We start from the raw sequence: 20,591 nt of genomic DNA, 5'->3' as shown, positions 1-20,591 counted from the left end.
GACGACCAGCATGCAGATGAGCTTCCATGAGACAGTTTCTGACCGTTTGTGCCGAAATTCTTCAGGTTGTGTAAACCCACAATTTCATCATCTGTCCGGGTGGCTGGTCTCAGACAATCCCACAGATGTGGAAGTCCTGTACTGGCATGGTGACACGTGGTCTGCGGTTGTGAGGCCGGTTGGACCTACAGCCAAATTCTCTAAAAGGATGTTGGAGGTGGCTTTTTGTGGAGAAGTTAATAAATTCTCTGGCAACAGCTCTGGTGGCATTCCTGCAGTCAGCATGCCAATTGCACCCTCCCTCAACTTGAGACATCTGTGGCATTGTGTTGTGTGACAACTGCACATTTTTTATGTGGCCTTATTGTCCCTAGCACAAGGTGCACCTGTGTAATTGTTACGCACGCCTCTATGAAGAGGGAACGCAACACCCTGCTACAACTAAACTCTCCGTGAAGTGAAAAAGGTATGGACTGTAGGTGCGAGTAAGGATGACAACAGACAGAATGTGGTACCGTTTACAAGGACTTTATTCCTTTACACGGTAAAATGGGGAAAAGGGGCTGGACGGAACCAAAGCAAAGAAAGTAAATCTAAGGCCCCTCCTCTGCTATCTTACCTGCCTACCCACTACTTACCTAATTTAGCACCACCTGGTGTCCTAACGAAAATACAGGGGGTGGTCCGCCCAGGTCTTACCTAGTGTGCCTAGACACGAATATGCTACGGGAATATGTATGCCCGCGGGCCTCTTGCCTAAGCACTCCCTAGGTGCCTTCCCCTTCCCCCCTGGGAACAAATGAAACAGAATATTAAACAATTTCACGAACAAACTAAGAAACAAAGGACATCAAATAAGCTCTATCTGAGCAACAAACTCACAAAACATACCAACTCTCAGCAATGAACTCCCAGCAAAATCAACCTCTAGCAAAATCTCTGCAATGACCTCCCAGCAAATCTCTCTAGCAAATTTACTTCCAGCAAAATTCCCTAGGAAAATCTCTGCAATGACCTCCCAGCAATGACCTCCCAGCAATTTTTTTATATTTTTTTATTTCACCTTTATTTAACCAGGTAGGCTAGTTGAAAACAAGTTCTCATTTGCAACTGCGACCTGGCCAAAATAAAGCATAGCAGTTTGAACAGACAACACAGAGTTACACATGGAGTAAACAATTAACAAGTCAATAACACAGTAGAAAAAAAATGGGCAGTCTATATACAATGTGTGCAAAAGGCATGAGGAGGTAGGCGAATAATACAATTTTGCAGATTAACACTGGAGTGATAAATGATCAGATGGTCATGTACAGGTAGAGATATTGATTGGTGTGCAAAAGAGCAGAAAAGTAAATAAATAAAAAAACAGTGTAAAAACAGTATGGGAATAAGGTAGGTGAAAATGGGTGGGCTATTTACCAATAGACTATGTACAGCTGCAGCGATCGGTTAGCTGCTCGGATAGCTGATGTTTGAAGTTGGTGAGGGAGATAAGTCTCCAACTTCAGCGATTTTTGCAGTTCGTTCCAGTCACAGGCAGCAGAGTACTGGAACGAAAGGCAGCCAAATGAGGTGTTGGCTTTAGGGATGATCAGTGAGATACACCTGCTGGAGTGCGTGCTATGGATGGGTGTTGCCATCGTGACCAGTGAACTGAGATAAGGCGGAGCTTTACCTAGCATGGACTTGTAGATGACCTGGAGCCAGTGGGTCTGGCGACGAATATGTAGTGAGGGCCAGCCGACTAGAGCATACAAGTCGCAGTGGTGGGTGGTACAAGGTGCTTTAGTGACAAAACGGATGGTACTGTGATAGACTGCATCCAGTTTGCTGAGTAGAGTGTTGGAAGCCATTTTGTAGATGACATCGCCGAAGTCGAGGATCGGTAGGATAGTCAGTTTTACTAGGGTAAGCTTGGCGGCGTGAGTGAAGGAGGCTTTGTTGCGGAATAGAAAGCCGACTCTTGATTTGATTTTCGATTGGAGATGTTTGATGTGAGTCTGGAAGGAGAGTTTGCAGTCTAGCCAGACACCTAGGTACTTATAGATGTCCACATATTCAAGGTCGGAACCATCCAGGGTGGTGATGCTAGTCGGGCATGCGGGTGCAGGCAGCGATCGGTTGAAAAGCATGCATTTGGTTTTACTCGCGTTTAAGAGCAGTTGGAGGCCACGGAAGGAGTGCTGTATGGCATTGAAGCTCGTTTGGAGGTTAGATAGCACAGTGTCCAATGATGGGCCAAAAGTATATAGAATGGTGTCGTCTGCGTAGAGGTGGATCAGGGAATCGCCCGCAGCAAGAGCAACATCATTGATATATACAGAGAAAAGAGTCGGCCCGAGAATTGAACCCTGTGGCACCCCCATAGAGACTGCCAAAGGACCGGACAGCATGCCCTCCGATTTGACACACTGAACTCTGTCTGCAAAGTAATTGGTGAACCAGGCAAGGCAGTCATCCGAAAAACCGAGGCTATTGAGTCTGCCGATAAGAATATGGTGATTGACAGAGTCGAAAGCCTTGGCGAGGTCGATGAAGACGGCTGCACAGTACTGTCTTTTATCGATGGCGGTTATGATATCGTTTAGTACCTTGAGTGTGGCTGAGGTGCACCCGTGTCCGGCTCGGAAACCAGATTGCACAGCGGCGAAGGTACGGTGGGATTCGAGATGGTCAGTGACCTGTTTGTTGACTTGGCTTTCGAAGACCTTAGATAGGCAGGGCAGGATGGATATAGGTCTATACAGTTTGGGTCCAGGGTGTCTCCCCCTTTGAAGAGGGGGATGACTGCGGCAGCTTTCCAATCCTTGGGGATCTCAGACGATATGAAAGAGAGGTTGAACAGGCTGGTAAATAGGGGTTGCGACAATGGCGGCAGATAGTTTCAGAAATAGAGGGTCCAGATTGTCAAGCCCAGCTGATTTGTACGGGTCCAGGTTTTGCAGCTCTTTCAGAACATCTGCTATCTGGATTTGGGTAAAGGAGAACCTGGAGAGGCTTGGGCGAGGAGCTGCGGGGGGGGGGGCAGAGCTGTTGGCCGAGGTTGGAGTAGCCAGGCGGAAGGCATGGCCAGCCGTTGAGAAGTGCTTATTGAAGTTTTCGATAATCATGGATTTATCGGTGGAGACCGTGTTACCTAGCCTCAGTGCAGTGGGCAGCTGGGAGGAGGTGCTCTTGTTCTCCATGGACTTCAGTGTCCCAGAACTTTTTGGAGTTGGAGCTACAGGATGCAAACTTCTGCCTGAAGAAGCTGGCCTTAGCTTTCCTGACTGACTGTGTGTATTGGTTCCTGACTTCCCTGAACAGTTGCATATCACGGGGGCTATTCGATACTATTGCAGTCCGCCACAGGATGTTTTTGTGCTGGTCGAGGGCAGTCAGGTCTGGAGTGAACCAAGGGCTGTATCTGTTCTTGGTTCTGCATTTTTTGAACGGAGCATGCTTATCTTGAGGGGCGGCAGCGTAGCCTAGTGGTTAGAGCGTTGGACTAGTCACCGTAAGGTTGCGAGTTCAAACCCCCGAGCTGACAAGGTACAAATCTGTCGTTTTGCCCCTGAACAGGCAGTTAACCCACTGTTCCCAGGCAGTCATTGAAAATAAGAATATGTTCTTAACTGACTTGCCTGGTTAAATAAAGGTAAAATTTAAAAAATTAAAAATCTAAAATGGTGAGGAAGTTACTTTTAAAGAATGACCAGGCATCCTCAACTGACGGGATTAGGTCAATGTCCTTCCAGGATACCCGGGCCAGGTCGATTAGAAAGGCCTGCTCACAGAAGTGTTTTAGGGAGCGTTTGACAGTGATGAGGGGTGGTCGTTTGACTGCGGCTCCGTGGCGGATACAGGCAATGAGGCAGTGGTCACTGAGATCCTGGTTGAAGACAGCGGAGGTGTATTTGGAGGGCCAGTTGGTCAGGATGACGTCTATGAGGGTGCCCTTGTTTACAGAGTTAGGGTTGTACCTGGTGGGTTCCTTGATGATTTGAGTGAGATTGAGGGCATCTAGCTTAGATTGTAGGACTGCCGGGGTGTTAAGCATATCCCAGTTTAGGTCACCTAACAGAACAAACTCTGAAGCTAGATGGGGGGCGATCAATTCACAAATGGTGTCCAGGGCACAGCTGGGAGCTGAGGGTGGTCGGTAGCAGGCGGCAACAGACTTATTTCTGGAGAGAGTAATTTTCAAAATTAGTAGTTCAAACTGTTTGGGTATGGACCTGGAAAGTATGACATTACTTTGCAGGCTATCTCTGCAGTAGACTGCAACTCCGCCCCCAGTTCTATCTTGACGGAAGATGTTATAGTTGGGTATGGAAATCTCTGAATTTTTGGTGGCCTTCCTGAGCCAGGATTCAGACACGACATCAGGGTTAGCAGAGTGTGCTAAAGCAGTGAGTAAAACAAACTTAGGGAGGAGGCTTCTGATGTTGACATGCATAAAACCAAGGCTTTTTCGATCACAGAAGTCAACAAATGAGGGTACCTGGGGACATGCAGGGCCTGGGTTTACCTCCACATCAACCGCGGAACAGAGAAGGAGTAGTATGAGGGTGCGGCTAAAGGCTATCAAAACTGGTCGCCTAGAGCGTTGGGGGCAGAGGATAAGAGGAGCAGGTTTCTGGGCATGGTAGAATATATTCAGGGCATAATGCGCAGACAGGGGTATGGTGGGGTGCAGGTACAGCGGAGGTAAGCCCAGGCACTGGGTGATGATGAGAGAGGTTGTATCTCTGGACATGCTGGTTGTAATGGGTGAGGTCACCGCATGTGTGGGAGGTGGGACAAAGGAGGTAACAGGGGTATGCAGAGTGGATCTAGGGGCTCCATTGTGAACTAAAACAATGATAACTAACCTGAACAACAGTATACAAGGCATATTGACATTTGAGAGAGACATACAGCGAGGCATACAGTAATCACAGGTGTTGAATTGGGAAAGCTAGCTAAAAACAGTAGGCGAGGCTAATCAGCTAGCACAACAAACAGCAGGTAAAAGGGCGTTGACTAGGCAACTGGGCCGACAGATAAAACAAACAAGCAGAATGGAGTACCGTGATTAATGGACAGTCCAGTGTGCGTCAGCTATGTAGCCAAGAGATCAGTGTCCAGGGGGAAGCGGTGGATGGGCAGGGAAGCTGGACTGGCGAGTGTTATCCAGGTTTAAAAAGAAACTAACAATGACTAAATAGCTTGTAGCTAGTTAGCTGGTTAGCGTCTGGAGGTTCTTGAGTGAGTCATAAAAATAAAATTAAAAGTAATAGCGATTCCGTATCACAGTGGGTGAGGCAGGTTTCCGGAAGGTATAAACAAAATAAAAATCAAAAAGAGATAGTAAGTAAATGGGTTCAGAGAGTGTTTGGGACGCGATGATTCAGACGGTTAGCAGGCCTGTGCTATCAAGCTAACAGTTCGTAGGCCCGGGCTAGACAAGCTAGCCGTTAGCAGGCCGAATTAGCAAGCAGGGAGATAGCGAGGGCTAGAGAGTTAACCTTTGGGGGACGTCGCGATGGGGTGAGTCTGTTTATTCCTCTTCATGAGGTGACATCGACAGACCAGTCGTGGGCCCGGGTAATTGTAGCCCAGGAGTATGCTACAGGTGCTCTAGTACGCTAGGTGAGCTGGAGACACAGCGTTTCAGAAAGCTCGCGGGCCTTGGCCAGCAGATGGATCTTTGGCAATGTCGCAACGGAAAAGCCTGTTGAAACCACCTCGGACGATTATGTCGGCGGACCAGTCGTGATGGATCGGCGGGGCTCCGTGTCGGCAGTAAAGGGTCCAGGCCAAATGGCAAAAGAGGTAATGTTGGACCTCTTCGGCTAGTCGGGAGATGGGCTTAGCTCGAGGCTAGCTCAAGGCTAACTGGTGCTTGCTTTGGGGTAGAGACGTTAGCCAGGAGTAGCCACACGGATTGCAGCTAGCTAGTTGCGATGATCCGTTGTAAAGGTTCAGAGCTTGCGGTAGGAATCCGGAGATGTGGTAGAGAAAAAGCAGTCTGATATGCTCTGGGTTGATATCGCACTGGTGTACTTGTTAGCTTTGAAGACCGCTAGCAGTGGCTAACTGAGTACTAGCTAGTAGCTAGTTAGCTGGCCAGCAATGACCTCCCAGCAATGACCTCCCAGCAATGACCTCCCAGCAATGACCTCCCAGCAATGACCTCCCAGCAATGACCTCCCAGCAATGACCTCCCAGCAATGACCTCCCAGCAATGACCTCCCAGCAGCAATGACCTCCCAGCAATGACCTCCCAGCAATGACCTCCCAGCAATGACCTCCCAGCAATGACCTCCCAGCAATGACCTCCCAGCAATGACCTCCCAGCAATGACCTCCCAGCAATGACCTCCCAGCAATGACCTCCCAGCAATGACCTCCCAGCAATGACCTCCCAGCAATGACCTCCCAGCAATGACCTCCCAGCAATGACCTCCCAGCAATGACCTCCCAGCAAATCTCCTCCTCCTGAACATAACACTGGCTTTTATATAGCTTCTGAAGGAATGGGTAATTGGAGACAGCTGTGTCTTGACGAGGGGGCGGGGTCAGCTCTCCAATTAGCCATGGAGTCGACCAATCAGCTGCTTGAGGGATTTCAGGAAGCCATTTCCTGAATTAAACACATGCAAATACACAAACTACAACACATAAACTGGGGAACGTAACAGTAATGATCATGCTGTTTAATCAACTTCTTGATATGCCACACCTGTCAGGTGGATGAATTATCTTGGCATAGGAGAAATGCTCACTAACAGGGATTTGAGAGAATTAAACTTTTTGGATGTTTGGAACATTTCTGGGATTTTTTATTTCAGCTCATGAAACACGGACCAACACTTTACATGTTGCGTTTTGTATTTTTAAAACACTGAAAAATCACCTTTTTGACTGCGCTGGGCCTTTTACCAAGGGGTGAGGCACTAAACAAGAAGACAATGGCTGGCAGTGTAACACTATGCAAAGCGTTGTATTACAGTAGATTGCGCAGCAGCAAAATTAACTGCTGCACCAAATTCTGTTAAACACGGCTATTCAACTATGCTGCTGTTTTACCTGCTGAGAAAACTGCAAATAAATTTGACAATGAATGCATTATGAGTAAAGATCACCAGATGACTAATGCAAAAATGGTACGTGGATACAGACTGCATTCCATCAAGCCACATTGATATTTAGTGTAGGAGACCATATCGGTACACACTACTAAGTGACAGATTAGCTGGAGGTTTGCAAGAGCACCTTTGTGGCCAATCAGTAGCAAGTTGAGCTCTCATTCCAAGGCTATGTCCGTTTTAGGCTTCTCCTCTGAATCCGTTAGCATGTGATTTTTGTACATTTGTCTGCATTGGGCGGTGTTTATGTAAGGCGTTGCCATGGCAAGGAGCTGGTCCTCCGCAGTATTGGCTGGGCCCAGTGTTTCATCTGCGGTCCTGCCTGTTATAGTGGGTTGCCATGGGGATGGGCTGGTCCTTCTGCAGCAAGACTATTAACCTATTGGATTAGGGCTCATACACTCTGTCAGGCTAGTGAACTGGAGGGGAGCCCTGGGAATGTGTCAGGCAGTTGTGGATACAAGTAAAGGAGGGATGTTCTAACCAGTGTAGTAAGATGGTGAGATAGTTCTAGGCATTTTTGATGAATGTGTTATTTTGTTTCTCTCTCAGGTCTGTCCATCAGCCACCCTCTGTCCCCCCTGCGATCATGGAGGCCCAAGCAGGGGAGGAGCCAGGCCCAAGTTGTTCGCCTCCTGCATCGCCTGACTCCGCCCCCAGCCCACATAGCGAGGCAGTGACCAATGAGCTGCAAGAGCTGTCGCTGCAGCCCGCCCCCAACCTGCTGCCCCTGAGAGACAGGAAAAACGGTGAGTGCCTGTTCTGATTCCAGGCAACTGCCATCAAGCCCACCGATGAGATTAAAACCCTGGTGGACTGACACTATATGGTGCGAAGACCATCCACTTCCATCAGAAAACTACTGGTATGAACTGTAGAAAATGAAAACCAAGACTGCAGCTATGAAGCATGGACAGGTTACTCAGTCTGAGGCTCTGTGTTGTGTAAACACTTCTATAATGCAGGTAGAACTGTAGAACTATAGAACTGTAGAAACGTTCGTTTGCTCTCATACTTCCTCTCACTTGGCACAGTACCCACAGTGGTCTCTGGTCAAGGAGGGCAAGTTGTATGGCAAAGTTGTTAGAATTCCAGCTGAAAGAGCTCAATGAGGGGAAGGAGAGTAGTATCTTCCCCATGTGCACTCTGGGTCAAAGGTTACCTGGAATGCAGTTTGCGAAAGTGCACTTGAGGAGTAGAAGCTGGTGTGCGGGAATTAAACTTGTATATGAAATTATTTTTACAGACATGAGAAAATAGGTACGTGTGTGTGTGTGTGTGTGTGTGTGTGTGTGTGTGTGTGTGTGTGTGTGTGTGTGTGTGTGTGTGTGTGTGTGTGTGTGTGTGTGTGTGTGTGTGTGTGTGTGTGTGTGTGTGTGTGTGTGTGTGTGTGTGTGTGTGTGTCTAGGCGATAAAGTCTAAACATGGGGGCTACTCTCTCCTTTTCAAATCAAAGTTTATTTGTCACGTGCACTGAATACAACCGGTGTAGACCTTAGAGTGAAATGCTTACTCACAGGCCCTAACTAATAGTGCAATTTATGTTAAAAAAAAATAGGTATTAGGTGAACAAAAGATAAGTAAGGAAATAAAAAACCAACAGTAAAAAGACAGTGAATGATAACAGTAGCGAGGCTATATACAGTAGAGGCTATATACAGTAGCGAGGCTATATATAGTAGAGAAGCTATATACAGTAGCGAGGCTATATACAGTAGCGAGGCTATATACGGTAGCGAGGCTATATACGGTAGCGAGGCTATATACGGTAGCGAGGCTATATACGGTAGCGGGGCTATATACAGTAGAGAGGCTATATACAGTAGGGAGGCTATATACAGTAGCGAGGCTATATACAGCAGCGAGGCTATATACAGTAGCAAGGCTATATACAGTAGCGAGGCTATATACAGTAGCGAGGCTATATACAGTAGCGAGGCTATATACAGGCACCAGTTAGTCGGGCTGATTGAGGTAGTATGTACATGTAGGTACGGGTGAAGTGACTATGCATATATAATATACAGAAGGTAGCAGTTAGCGTAAAAGAGGGGTTGGTGGGTGGCGGGACACAATGCAGATAGTTCTTGTAGCCAATGTGCTGGAGCACCGGTTAGTCGGGCTAATTGAGGTAGTATGTACATGAATGTATAGTTAAAGTGACTATGCATATATGATAAATGGAGAGTAGCACAGTGTAAAAGAGGGTTTTGGGGGGTACCATTTCATTACCTGTTCAGAAGTCTTATGGCTTGGGGGTAAAAGCTGTTGAGAAGCCTTTTGGTTCATGGATTACAATTCTGAGCAACAAACACAGTCAGCAGCACTGGAAACATTGAAAAGCACTTTGTTCCACCAAATCACACTAGCGTCCTTAACCACGAGCATCTCAGCGAGGGGAAGCTGTGAGACAAGCGAATTTTAAAAAGAACAGCATGATATCATGAGCAATACAAGTCTGAGTTAATCGTGTTCACTTTTTCCACTCTCCTCACCCTTTCCACTCATGCTATCATCAGATGCAGTCCCATTCCCTGAGCTGTGTGAGTTTACATAGTTAACATTTTATTACCGCAGCCAAAGCAGCAAACTGCAGCTCTAACTTTGTGTTATCCCTGTGCGTACACACCCATGCTCAGTGTTGTAGTAGTGAACTACATGTAGTTCAACTAGGCATTTAACTCTGTTTTGCAGTAGCTTGGTGGTAGTTGAACTCAATTCAGATCTTGGTTGTGTTTTCAGTAGGTCATAACTTTTTTGCCTTGAGGCTAGCTACTGGAACTACATTACTTTTTCAGCTGAAAGATAACATTTGTGAAGTAGGCAATTTCCTTTATATTTGGGGATCAGGCCTGTCTAATTCTCACTTGAAACACAGTTTGTGTGTTTAATAGGCCAAATGAAACATTCTGTTAACTTCTGACCCCAGATTCATCTATTCTTGCAATTTGTAGTCTGATATTTCAGATTTAGATATGATTATTTATCACAAAGTACTTTGGATGTAATTAACCTCTTGTTCAAAGTAACTTTAGTTCAGTAAACTATATTTGTCTAAGGGGTAGCTTTAATGTAGCTTATCCTCTTCCAGTGTGAAGTAATTGGTAGCTTGGTAAACTATATTTTCTGAGTAGCTTCCCCAACACTGCACATGCTCAGTTGTTTTAGGAATTTAAAGGTTACATACTTGTCCCAATCTTTCACTGAAGGTGCAGGCAGCTCAACACGACTGTTTAATGACAAAGTTGGCCTGGATCCAACCACTTTGCCAAGGAGGAGGCCTGAGAGATCAAGTGTGTAGTGGTTGTCGAGGAACTGCACTCACACCCAGGCCGCAGTTGTAATTCGAATCACAGCAGGGCTCGACACTGCTGCCCTGACACTGTGCTCTACTCCACTCTGATCTCCATCTTACTCTGTGACTGACTGTTCACCAATGGATCGCATGCTAATTGGGGTGTATGGGTCAGTGTACGTTTGCCGATAAGCATGCACACACAGGCTCCATAATGAGTGAGCATGCTCTGCAACTTTAGTCTGCTGTTCTGACAGGTGAGGGGAGGAGTGTGAAGTGTCTGTAGGGAGTCAGGTGTGATGAGGTGCCTGGGTCGTGTTTAATAGGTCACGGCACACCACAGATAAACCTTTCCTAATGGGAAGCAGACATCGGTGCTCTTAATGAACTAGTTCAGCTAGTTCCTCCATGTTTAAACATGTTTTGTCTCCTACTGACACTGTTTCACACAGAGCACTGAGTTGATTCTCAGCATAGACACACACACATTGATTGAATATCCGAAACATACCATATACTTGCAGTGAAGCCGCTCAACAACTACATCATACCAGTCATCCAACAGAAGCATCCGGGGTCAATACCCTGCTCAAGGGCACGTTGATAGATCCCCCACTAGGCCAAAAAACATTATCCCCAACCCTCCAAGACGTCTGTTGTTAACATGGAAACAGAAATGTCTTCCTGATGTTTACCTGAAACACTCATGCTCAAGGAGCCTTACATAGCAGAGAATAATAAACCGATTGAGTGATGTGTGTGTTTTTCTATAATCGTGTGGGTGTTGGCATGTGGATTTTGGGATAATAGCTGCCGGAAGTTATGTTCTTGACATAGATATATCCTCAATTCCTTATCTGTTCATATTTTGATGTGTTTACACATCTATGGTAATCAAGGCTGTCAAACGGGAGAAGGGAGGCGAAGGGAGAACAGAGGTTAATGGAAGGGGGTGATGGGAAGGGAGGAAAAAGATTATGAACGAGGGGCAGCAAAGAGTGAGAGAGAGATGAGATCAAGAGCCATATAAAGTCCACTGTTATCATTCCAAAATGTGTATTTTTTTTCAACTGTGAAATATTAGTGGAAAACCTTGACACCTGAACCATATAGCTGACCTCATGTACTGTGAATGTGATTGGCCAGGAATAAGGGACATGTGTGACAGTAAGGATGACTGCACAGAGAGTTCGTAAGAGTTCAGTCACCCTGAAGTCCTATGAACCCTACTTGCTCTTTCATCTCTGGCCCTGAACAACACATGCTGCCAGATGTACACAGCAGCTGGATTGATCATCGTGGACTATTAGAAATATCAGTGTCGCTTGGGATGATACACGCTGCCATCTATTGGCTGACAGATACACTACAACTGGCCATACAGCATTAGAGGAAGGACAGGGAACTGAAGTACTGTGGCACATCACATATATATTGACATTTGCATGTGTGCATCATGTCCTATGAATCAGGAGATGAGGTTCATTTTCAAACCTTGGAAATGATCTTAATGTAATGTCTGTTTCAGTGTAAACTTGGGTTTTTATGTGTTCAAATGCACTGAGGATATTGAACAGGTTCTAGATCCCTAACCCAAGATATGTGTGGAGTCGGGTTGTGTGTTTGCAGGGATATCTGTGAGTAACCCTAGCTGCCGCCTGCACCAGTTAAGGGTAGCTGGATATAGCCCCCATAGCCAGCTGGCCTACTATTTAAAACAGTCAGCCCGGGGGGGGTCTCACATTCTGGAGCCCAGGTCCAGAGAGAAGGAGTTAATTTGAGACTTGTTTACCGCACCCTTCCTCCTGAGTAAGACCTCGATGAAGAGGTGTGAAGGCAGCAGCAGTAACTGTTTGCATGTGGACTCCATCTTGTTTCAAACACAGTAGGCCCACCAGATATTGAGACGACAGGGCCCAGTTTCCAAAAAGCATATTAAGTTCATGGTTAGAACCTTTGTAGTAGCATGGTTAGATTTCCAAGCTGTTTCCCAAAAGCCTTGTTACTAAAGTTGCACCTCAAAGCGCTCTTTATTTACCGACGGCCTCATACCACTCTTAACAGCTAAGTGCGTCGTTAGAGGCTTTTATTGCCCTTCGGCTTCACTTTATACACAGATCTCCGCTAAACATAGAAACCAGATGTTTATCTGTCTCTGTGACCGCAGATAACATCAGAACAAAGTTGACTACAAATACAAAGTTGCCAGTGTTTTTGTAATTGTTACAAACAAGTGAAGGATAAAACGATGCTTCAAATGAACACTGAGATGCATACAGTATAGGCTCTAGGGCTATATATTGAACTCGTATTGAGTTTTATTTACAATAGCTAATTGTAGGCTACTTTCTGTCATTTTTGACTCAATATATTTTGATGTGTAACAATCTGCGCAATTATATGCCCAAACTGATTTAGTGCATTATTATCGGGTTAACATTAAAATAAGCCACCTCATTATTTGCAGCCATAATGTGGTAATATATCTCTCTAACAGCTGATCCGTCATCAGTATTTAGAAATAATTAGAATGTTATTTTTTTATTTAACCTTTATTTAACTAGGCAAGTCAGTTAAGAACAAATTCTTATTTTCAATGACGGCCTAGGAACAGTGGGTTAACTGCCTGTTCTGGGGCAGAACGACAGATTTGTACCTTGTCAGCTCGGGGGTTTTGAACTTGCAACCTTCCGGTTACTAGTCCAACTCTCTAACCACTAGGCTACCCTGCCGCCCCAGGTAAGATTTGAATGGAGAAAGCTAATCTGAGAGCAGCGCTGTCTTTCTTTCTTTCAATCAGTATTGCCACATGCTCTAACGACCCACTTAGCGAATGTTCTCTCTCTGTGGTGTTTTGGGAAATACTCATGTTAGATCTTCTGTCATTGTAGGGATTCATCGTTAAAATACTAATTAGTTCCATCGCTATCGGGAAACCAGGCCCAGGCCAGTATCAGATACCCTGATTTTACGCAGTTAATGATGACAATTATCAGTGTCTGTTGCCTCTGGCTCTGAAGATCATAATTTGTCCTCAGCGATGGCACTTCCATTTAAAGACCCTCCCCCAGACTGCTTCTAGGAGATATGATGGAACTGCCAGAGGCCAACTCTGTATACAGTTTCCTTCTCTCAGAAGTCATAAGGCTTCAGTACTTAATAAGCATGTACAGTAGGATTTTCAAGTAACCTCACAGAATAGTTTTTTTCTCTAGCTATTTCGTGTTTTCTTTGGGGCTTATTAGCAAGGAATTGGTTGGATTGTTTGGCAATAGCGAGAATTGGTTTGCATTTAGTACTGGGCTATGGAATGATGTTGACCCTAGATTCTTAACTTACAGTTAATTTTTTACCTTGACCTTGCATAGTTCTGAGCATAACCATCACTGATCTAGTATTCAGAGGATGCCCACAGGGAGCTCTATTTCAGTCTGATTAACATGGATTATTACCACTTTCACTGAACCAGCAGAATGCAACTTTAGGTATTTTGGATATGCTTAGAGCCCCTGTGAGTTATTAGCTTTTCCTATCATCAGTATTTATGGCTGACACACACACACACACACACACACACACACACACACACACACACACACACACACACACACACACACACACACACACACACACACACACACACACACACACACACACACACACACACACACACACACACACACACATGAAAGCACGACTATCCCTGCAAGCATATGTTTGGTGCCTTATCTGCAGCAAGGGGGATCAGAGTCTTGATTCATTTTCCCCTTCCTTGTCAAAGTGAGCTTTGCCTGAGGATTGTGCATCCGGATTCCAGCATCTCTCTCTTTCTCTCACACACACACACACACACACACACACACACACACACACACACACACACACACACACACACACACACACACACACACACACACACACACACACACACACACACACACACACACACACACACACACACACACACACACACACACACACACACACACACACACACACACAGTTTGTTGGCATCTGTAAATAGTCTCTTATGTTCACCTTTATTGTGGCCGGCTCTATGAAGCTAGGCCATTACACAAATCTGTTCTAAAACACAAAGTGAATACCAATAATAATCAACAAGAGCTTCCCTGGGGATTTTCTCTACCTCACATAGTTCTTTGACCCGCAGGCTAGTTCTCAACTTTATTTTAGCTCACCTGATCCACCATTTAAGTGAATACAAATGGTAACTTTGGCAGTACACATAGCTGTAGCTGCCATCTGTGTGGTGGCAGCTTCTTCCCTGGGGCCATTATGGTGTCTGCCTACATCAGGGTACTGTGTTGGGCCATTATGGTGTCTGCCTACATCAGGGTACTGTGTGAGGCCATTATGGTGTCTGCCTACATCAGGGTACTGTGTGGGGCCATTATGCTGTCTGCCTACCTCAGGGTACTGTGTGGGGCCATTATGCTGTCTGCCTACATCAGGGTACTGTGTGGGGCCATTATGCTGTCTGCCTACATCAGGGGTACTGTGTGGGGCCATTATGCTGTCTGCCTACCTCAGGATACTGTGTGGGGCCATTATGCTGTCTGCCTACATCAGGGTACTGTGTGGGGCCATTATGCTGTCTGCCTACCTCAGGGTACTGTGTGGGGCCATTATGCTGTCTGCCTACCTCAGGGTACTGTGTGGGGCCATTATGCTGTCTGCCTACATCAGGGTACTGTGTGGGGCCATTATACTGTCTGCCTACATTAGGAGTACTCAAGTACTATTTGAGAAGTTCCGGCCCCACAAATCTCCTAGGGGGCAAAGGTTTGGATGGATATTGTCATTTATCGGCGTTGTAACAAACCCCCACCTTGCAACCCATGTGGAAAATCTTGCAGTTTTAAATTTCCCACAATTCTACACATTTTGCATGGGGCAGAGCATTTTATTCTGTTGCTTTTTAAAGCAAAATGTCTGCAATTCTACAAATGTTTCCATGTCTTATGTGTGTTTATATGATACCAGGGGTCAATGCCTGACCTACTTCTAAAAGATAAACTCAGCAAAAAAAGAAATGTCCCTTTTTCAGGACCCTGTCTTTAAAAGATAATTCGTATAAATCCAAATAACTTCTCAGATCTTCATTGTAAAGGGTTTAAACTCTGTTTCCCATGCTTGTTCAATGAACCATAAACAATTAATGAACATGCACCTGTGGAACAGTCATAAGACACAGTTATGAACACTTAGGACACTAAAGAGGCCTTTCTACTGACTCTGAAAAACACCAAAAGAAAGATACCCAGGGTCCCTGCTCATCTACGTGAATGTGCCTTAGACATGCTGCAAGGAGGCATGAGGACTGCAGATGTGGCCAGGGCAATAGATGTGTAACAACACCTGCACAGGATCGGTACATCCGAACATCACACCTGCAGGACAGGCACAGGATGGCAACAACAACTGCCCAAGTTACACCAGGAACGCACAATCCCTCCATCAGTGCTCAGACTGTCCGCAAAAGGCTGAGAGAGACTGGACTGAGGGCTTGTAGGCCTGTCGTAAGGCAAGTCCTCACCAGACATCACCGGCAACAACGTTGCCTATGGGCACAGCCCACCGTCGCTGGACCAGACAGTACTGGGAAAAGGTGCTCTTCACTGACGAGTTGCGGTTTTGTCTCACCTGGGGTGATGGTCGGATTCGCGTTTATTGTCGAAGGAATGAGCGTTACACTGAGGCCTGTAGTCTGGAGCGGGATCGACGTGGAGAGTCCGTCATGGTCTGGGGCGGTGTGTCACAGCATCATCGGACTGAGCTTGTTGTCATTGCAGGCAATCTCAACACTGTGCATTACAGGCAAGACATCCTCCACCCTTCCTGCAGGCTCATCCTGGCATGACCCTTCAGCATGACAATGCCACCAGCCATACTGCTCGTTCTGTGTGTGATTTCCTGCAAGACAGGAATGTCAGTGTTCTGCTATGGCCAGCGAAGAGCCCGGATCTCAATCCCATTGAGCACGTCTGGGACCTGTTGGATCGGAGCGTGAGGGCTACGGCCATTTACACCAGAAATACCCGGGAACTTGCAGGTGCTTTGGTAGAAGAGTGGGGTCACATCTCACAGCAAGAACTGGCAAATCTGGTGCAGTCCATGAGGAGGAGATGTACTGCAGTACTTAATGCAGCTGGTGGCCACACCAGATACTGACTGTTGCTTTTGATTTTGACCCCCCCTTTGTTCAGGGACACATTATTAAATTTTTGTTAGTCACATGTCTGTGGAACTTGTTCAGTTTATGTCTCAGTTATGGAATCTTGTTATGTTCATACAAATATTTACACATGTTAAGTTTTCTGAAAGTAAACGCAGTTGACAGTGAGAGGACCTTTCTTTTTTTTGCTGAGTTTATATTTATTTATATTGTAGTCTGGACCGCGGCCTGTATTGGCCCCGTTCTGGGACCGGATCCAGACCACAGTCCACCAGTTGAATATGGGGCATCTAGATCGTGCACAAAGCTCACAGGTGTGCTCTCTTATGTTGTCACTAATGAGCAGAGGTCCCAGGTGCCAAGGGGGAAGTATTTGATTGTGGTTAGGAGGAAAAGGTTTAGCTGAAGTGTGTCGGTGTCTGTCAATGGCAGAGTGAGTGGGTGCAGCAACAGCTGTGACAGTGCTTGATCAAGGATTCACAGGCATTTGACACACACTCACAGACCCACACACTCACCTCACTCACTCGTCTTGCTGCAGTAGATACTGGCTCTTGAAACTCATAGCAGCTGTACATTTCCACTTCAAGCCAGTGTTTCTTTTTTCAATCTTTTTCATTTGTTTTTGGGGGTTTTTCAATAATATTTGGCCATTTTTCTGAACTATTTGGAACTTTGTTTGCTAAAAAACGAGAAAGAGGAGAGGTCAGCGAGAACACAGTTGGAAAACTTCAATCTTCTCATGATTTTTGTCACTTGCACAAGGACCATTTCTATTCTAATGCTCTTATTTTGGTCCATCGGACGATATCCTGCATTAATATATTTAGCAGAATCTCTGTGACTTTTCCAAAAGATATCACAAACGTGATAATCCATATTGACTGGACTGTATTGGACTGAGCTGAACAGATAATTCTATTTTTGTTACATTTGAATGTTTTTGGACACTATTTTAATGTATTTATTTGATGGGACCACCGTCTTTCAGTAATAATTATTTATTGTTTTGAACCTGATCACCATGCTGGACACCAACCCGACCGTTCACACAGACCCCACCTCTTTTGGGCCCCCTCCAATCAGCAACAGCATGGATAAGCAACGCATACGATTGGAGTTAGAACGCCGGGCTTGTCAGAGCCTGAGGGAAGGTGGGATTCATATTACGCACACATACACACAAACTCTTTATAATATGAGATGTGGAAGATATGGTTTCATTGATATCGTTGTTTGGTTATATATTTTTGATTTAGCATCATTATGGAGAATTATTATCCTTACTCTTCCTTACTTGGCTTTTGTTTCATAGCTCCCCATATAACACACCCAGCTATACAGTTGAGTTTTTCTCAGTGAATCGTGTGTATTTAGTTATGCTGCTCAGGCCGGCTGAGTGGGTGTCTGGTGTCTTCTGGGCTGCTGGTCAGATACTAAGTGGACCTTCTGGCCCTGGTACAGATGGGGCAGCGCCAGGACTCTGTGCCCAGTGGACAATGCTCAGGCACCTGTGGGTGCTGCCATGGCCGTGACACCAACTGAGTTGGAGCAAAAAGAGCCTGAACAGACTTAGTCGTGACACACTGAGAATCTCTCACTGACTTTTAGAGAAACATAAATGTGCTGTGAGGCAGATATGCTGGCCCACTGAGTTAAGGTGAGGAATACTGAGACTGATGAAGATACTATGGTGTTTAGTGTTACAAACAGAGACAGATTTAGATACTAAGACACAGATGGACACTGAGGGAAAACAGGGACAGGCTTGAGACACTGAGATGGACTTGGAAACATTGAGACAGACTGTGATTTACCGAGAAGTAATTTGCACCGAGACGTGCAGTCTTCCAGAGACACTGTACAATGAGGTAACCCACAGGCACCTGCCTTGGCAGCCGGTTTTACTTCAGAGTTTCAGAGGTGGACAGCATACCTTGACCCTGATTGAGGAGGGTGTCTGTTCACATGTTCACATCCCTTCATGCAGCCAGGCCGAGCCCAGGCTTCGGAGCAGGTTGAGTGTCGGGTGATTTTACAGTAATATTCCCTGTAACTCAACAGGCTGGGCCGGGCAGAGAGATCGAGTTCCCAGACATTACAGTGTGGTTCACAAATAGAAACCAGCAGGGAGAGGATGGGTTTCATCTCAGGGTTGGGATGGAGGGAATGGAAGGTTTTTAAAATATTTTCAAAGTAAACGATTGAATAGGCAATGTAGAAAAAGTGCACAGGAAGCTTTGCAGTGACACACAGAGAAAGGTAACAATACATAAATTGAGCACAAAGGGAGATATGGAGAGGGGCAGGTGGTAGGAAAATGTCATGTTCTCGTTTACATCACATTGAGGTACTGAGAACGGTAATGAATTCGGTAATGAATTCAAATTTCAGAGTGAGCATTTGCCTAGAAAAGATTCTGTATAAGCAGCTGGCATCATCCCCCCCCTGTCAGTCCTTGGCACAACTAGCAAATCATCTGTCGCTGGAGGAGTGTCTGAGTTTGTGCGTGCCCCCCCCACCCCCCGTAAACCCATTTAATCTTGTCTCCTGTCGAGGGGACTATTGGGAGTCCTACGTCAAGCGGCCATATAAGAAAAAAGAGGATGATTTGGCCAAGGCGGCGACAGCCAGGACTGTCAGAAATGTTCACGCTGGTCAGAGATGTGATAAACGCAGAGGCTGAGCTCAGAGAGAGATGGAAACCATGAGAAAGAAGTCCCACATCGCCCACACTGATCTCCCTCTGACCTATTAGTCAGTATGCTTCCCTGTGGTTCACATGTAGGCAGCAGACCAGCTACAAACACAACTACCTAAGGAGGTGCACACAAGCATCACTTTGTGTACAGTACAATGGACTGGTCCAACAATCATACTCTCACACATGAACACCAGGCCACATACTGTATGGATATATAGTATACAGTAACAGCTTAACTTCCCCTTGCATGTACAGTATCACATCTCTAATTTCATGAAAACTGCTTATGCGCGTACTGAGATGTAGGTTTACTTTACCTCACATCTGACAGGAATCGCTTACATGAGTCCACTCAGCTCGCTGTGGCTGAAGTGTAAACACGGGATAGCCATGATGATGTGATGCAGAGAACGTGGTCTCCATCACTAGCTTTCTGTGTTCCTTCTATTGGTCTAGCTGAGATTAGGCAGCTGTTAGCAAGACACATTTATTCATGTCATACACATTTAGTCAGTACAGAAGTGTTACCATTTATCTGTACACATACTCCTCTCAATATAACACCTCATTCTATTTTGAATTGTGCGTGGTGAATGTGGGCCTTCCTGTTTTTACAAGAAGCCCTCTGCATTAGCATTGTTCAAGCCATGCGGAAGTGTCGTCCTCTCTATCTCTCTCTGTGTGGTAGAAGTTGTCAAAACACGACAACCCGGCTGCTGTGTGAATGTAGAAACAGGAAGCTCGTTTGTGTGACAGGGACCGTCTGCCCGCTATTTCTCCTCCCTGCCTCTGATGATAACCTCTGTATCGGCTGTCAGACGACTCTGTGGGAGGGGGAGAGGAGGGAGCGAGGGCCAGAAGAGCAGTGAGTAGGGTACCCTTCAACTCTTGGCTTCAACCTCTCAGAAAGATGCACTATATTAATTTACAACACGGCTGTAACCGGCCTTGTATTTCCTCCCAAGGAGAAGAGCACGGAACGGAAACTGTCTGTAGGGCGTTTAAGTTTTCACTATTGGTTGTTGCCCTGGCGGGTTCTGTCTGTAGTGTCCTCACCTGACCTCTTGCTGTCCCTCTTATGCAGTGCTCCAGCTCAAACTCCAGCAGAGACGGACCCGTGAGGAGCTGGTCAGTCAGGGGATCATGCCACGTAAGTAACTCTCTCCCGTCCGTCAAACTGCCTCGTCCCCAAACCAATCTCCCCTTCCTCTAGCTGCTACCTCACCTCATTAGCTTGCTTTTCAAAGTGAATGGATAGCTTGTTGACCTATCCTCACGCCCA

General features: G+C 46.0%; 1 protein-coding gene across 1 annotated transcript in view; it reads left to right on the top strand.

Moving 5' to 3' along the window:
• Nucleotides 1-20,591, top strand: part of LOC123999542 (myocardin-related transcription factor A-like) — a 58,124-nt gene that overhangs the window by 11,970 nt on the left and 25,563 nt on the right. The window contains 2 exon segments of the mRNA XM_046305429.1: nucleotides 7,667-7,863; nucleotides 20,394-20,459. Coding sequence (XP_046161385.1) covers nucleotides 7,704-7,863; nucleotides 20,394-20,459 — 226 coding nt within the window. The 5' untranslated portion in view covers nucleotides 7,667-7,703.

The sequence above is a fragment of the Oncorhynchus gorbuscha genome, linkage group LG16 (genome assembly GCF_021184085.1).
Source record: "Oncorhynchus gorbuscha isolate QuinsamMale2020 ecotype Even-year linkage group LG16, OgorEven_v1.0, whole genome shotgun sequence".
NCBI lineage: Eukaryota > Metazoa > Chordata > Actinopteri > Salmoniformes > Salmonidae > Oncorhynchus > Oncorhynchus gorbuscha.
The sequence above is the reverse complement of the archived record's forward strand: the minus strand, read 5'-3'. Positions and strand labels throughout refer to the sequence as shown.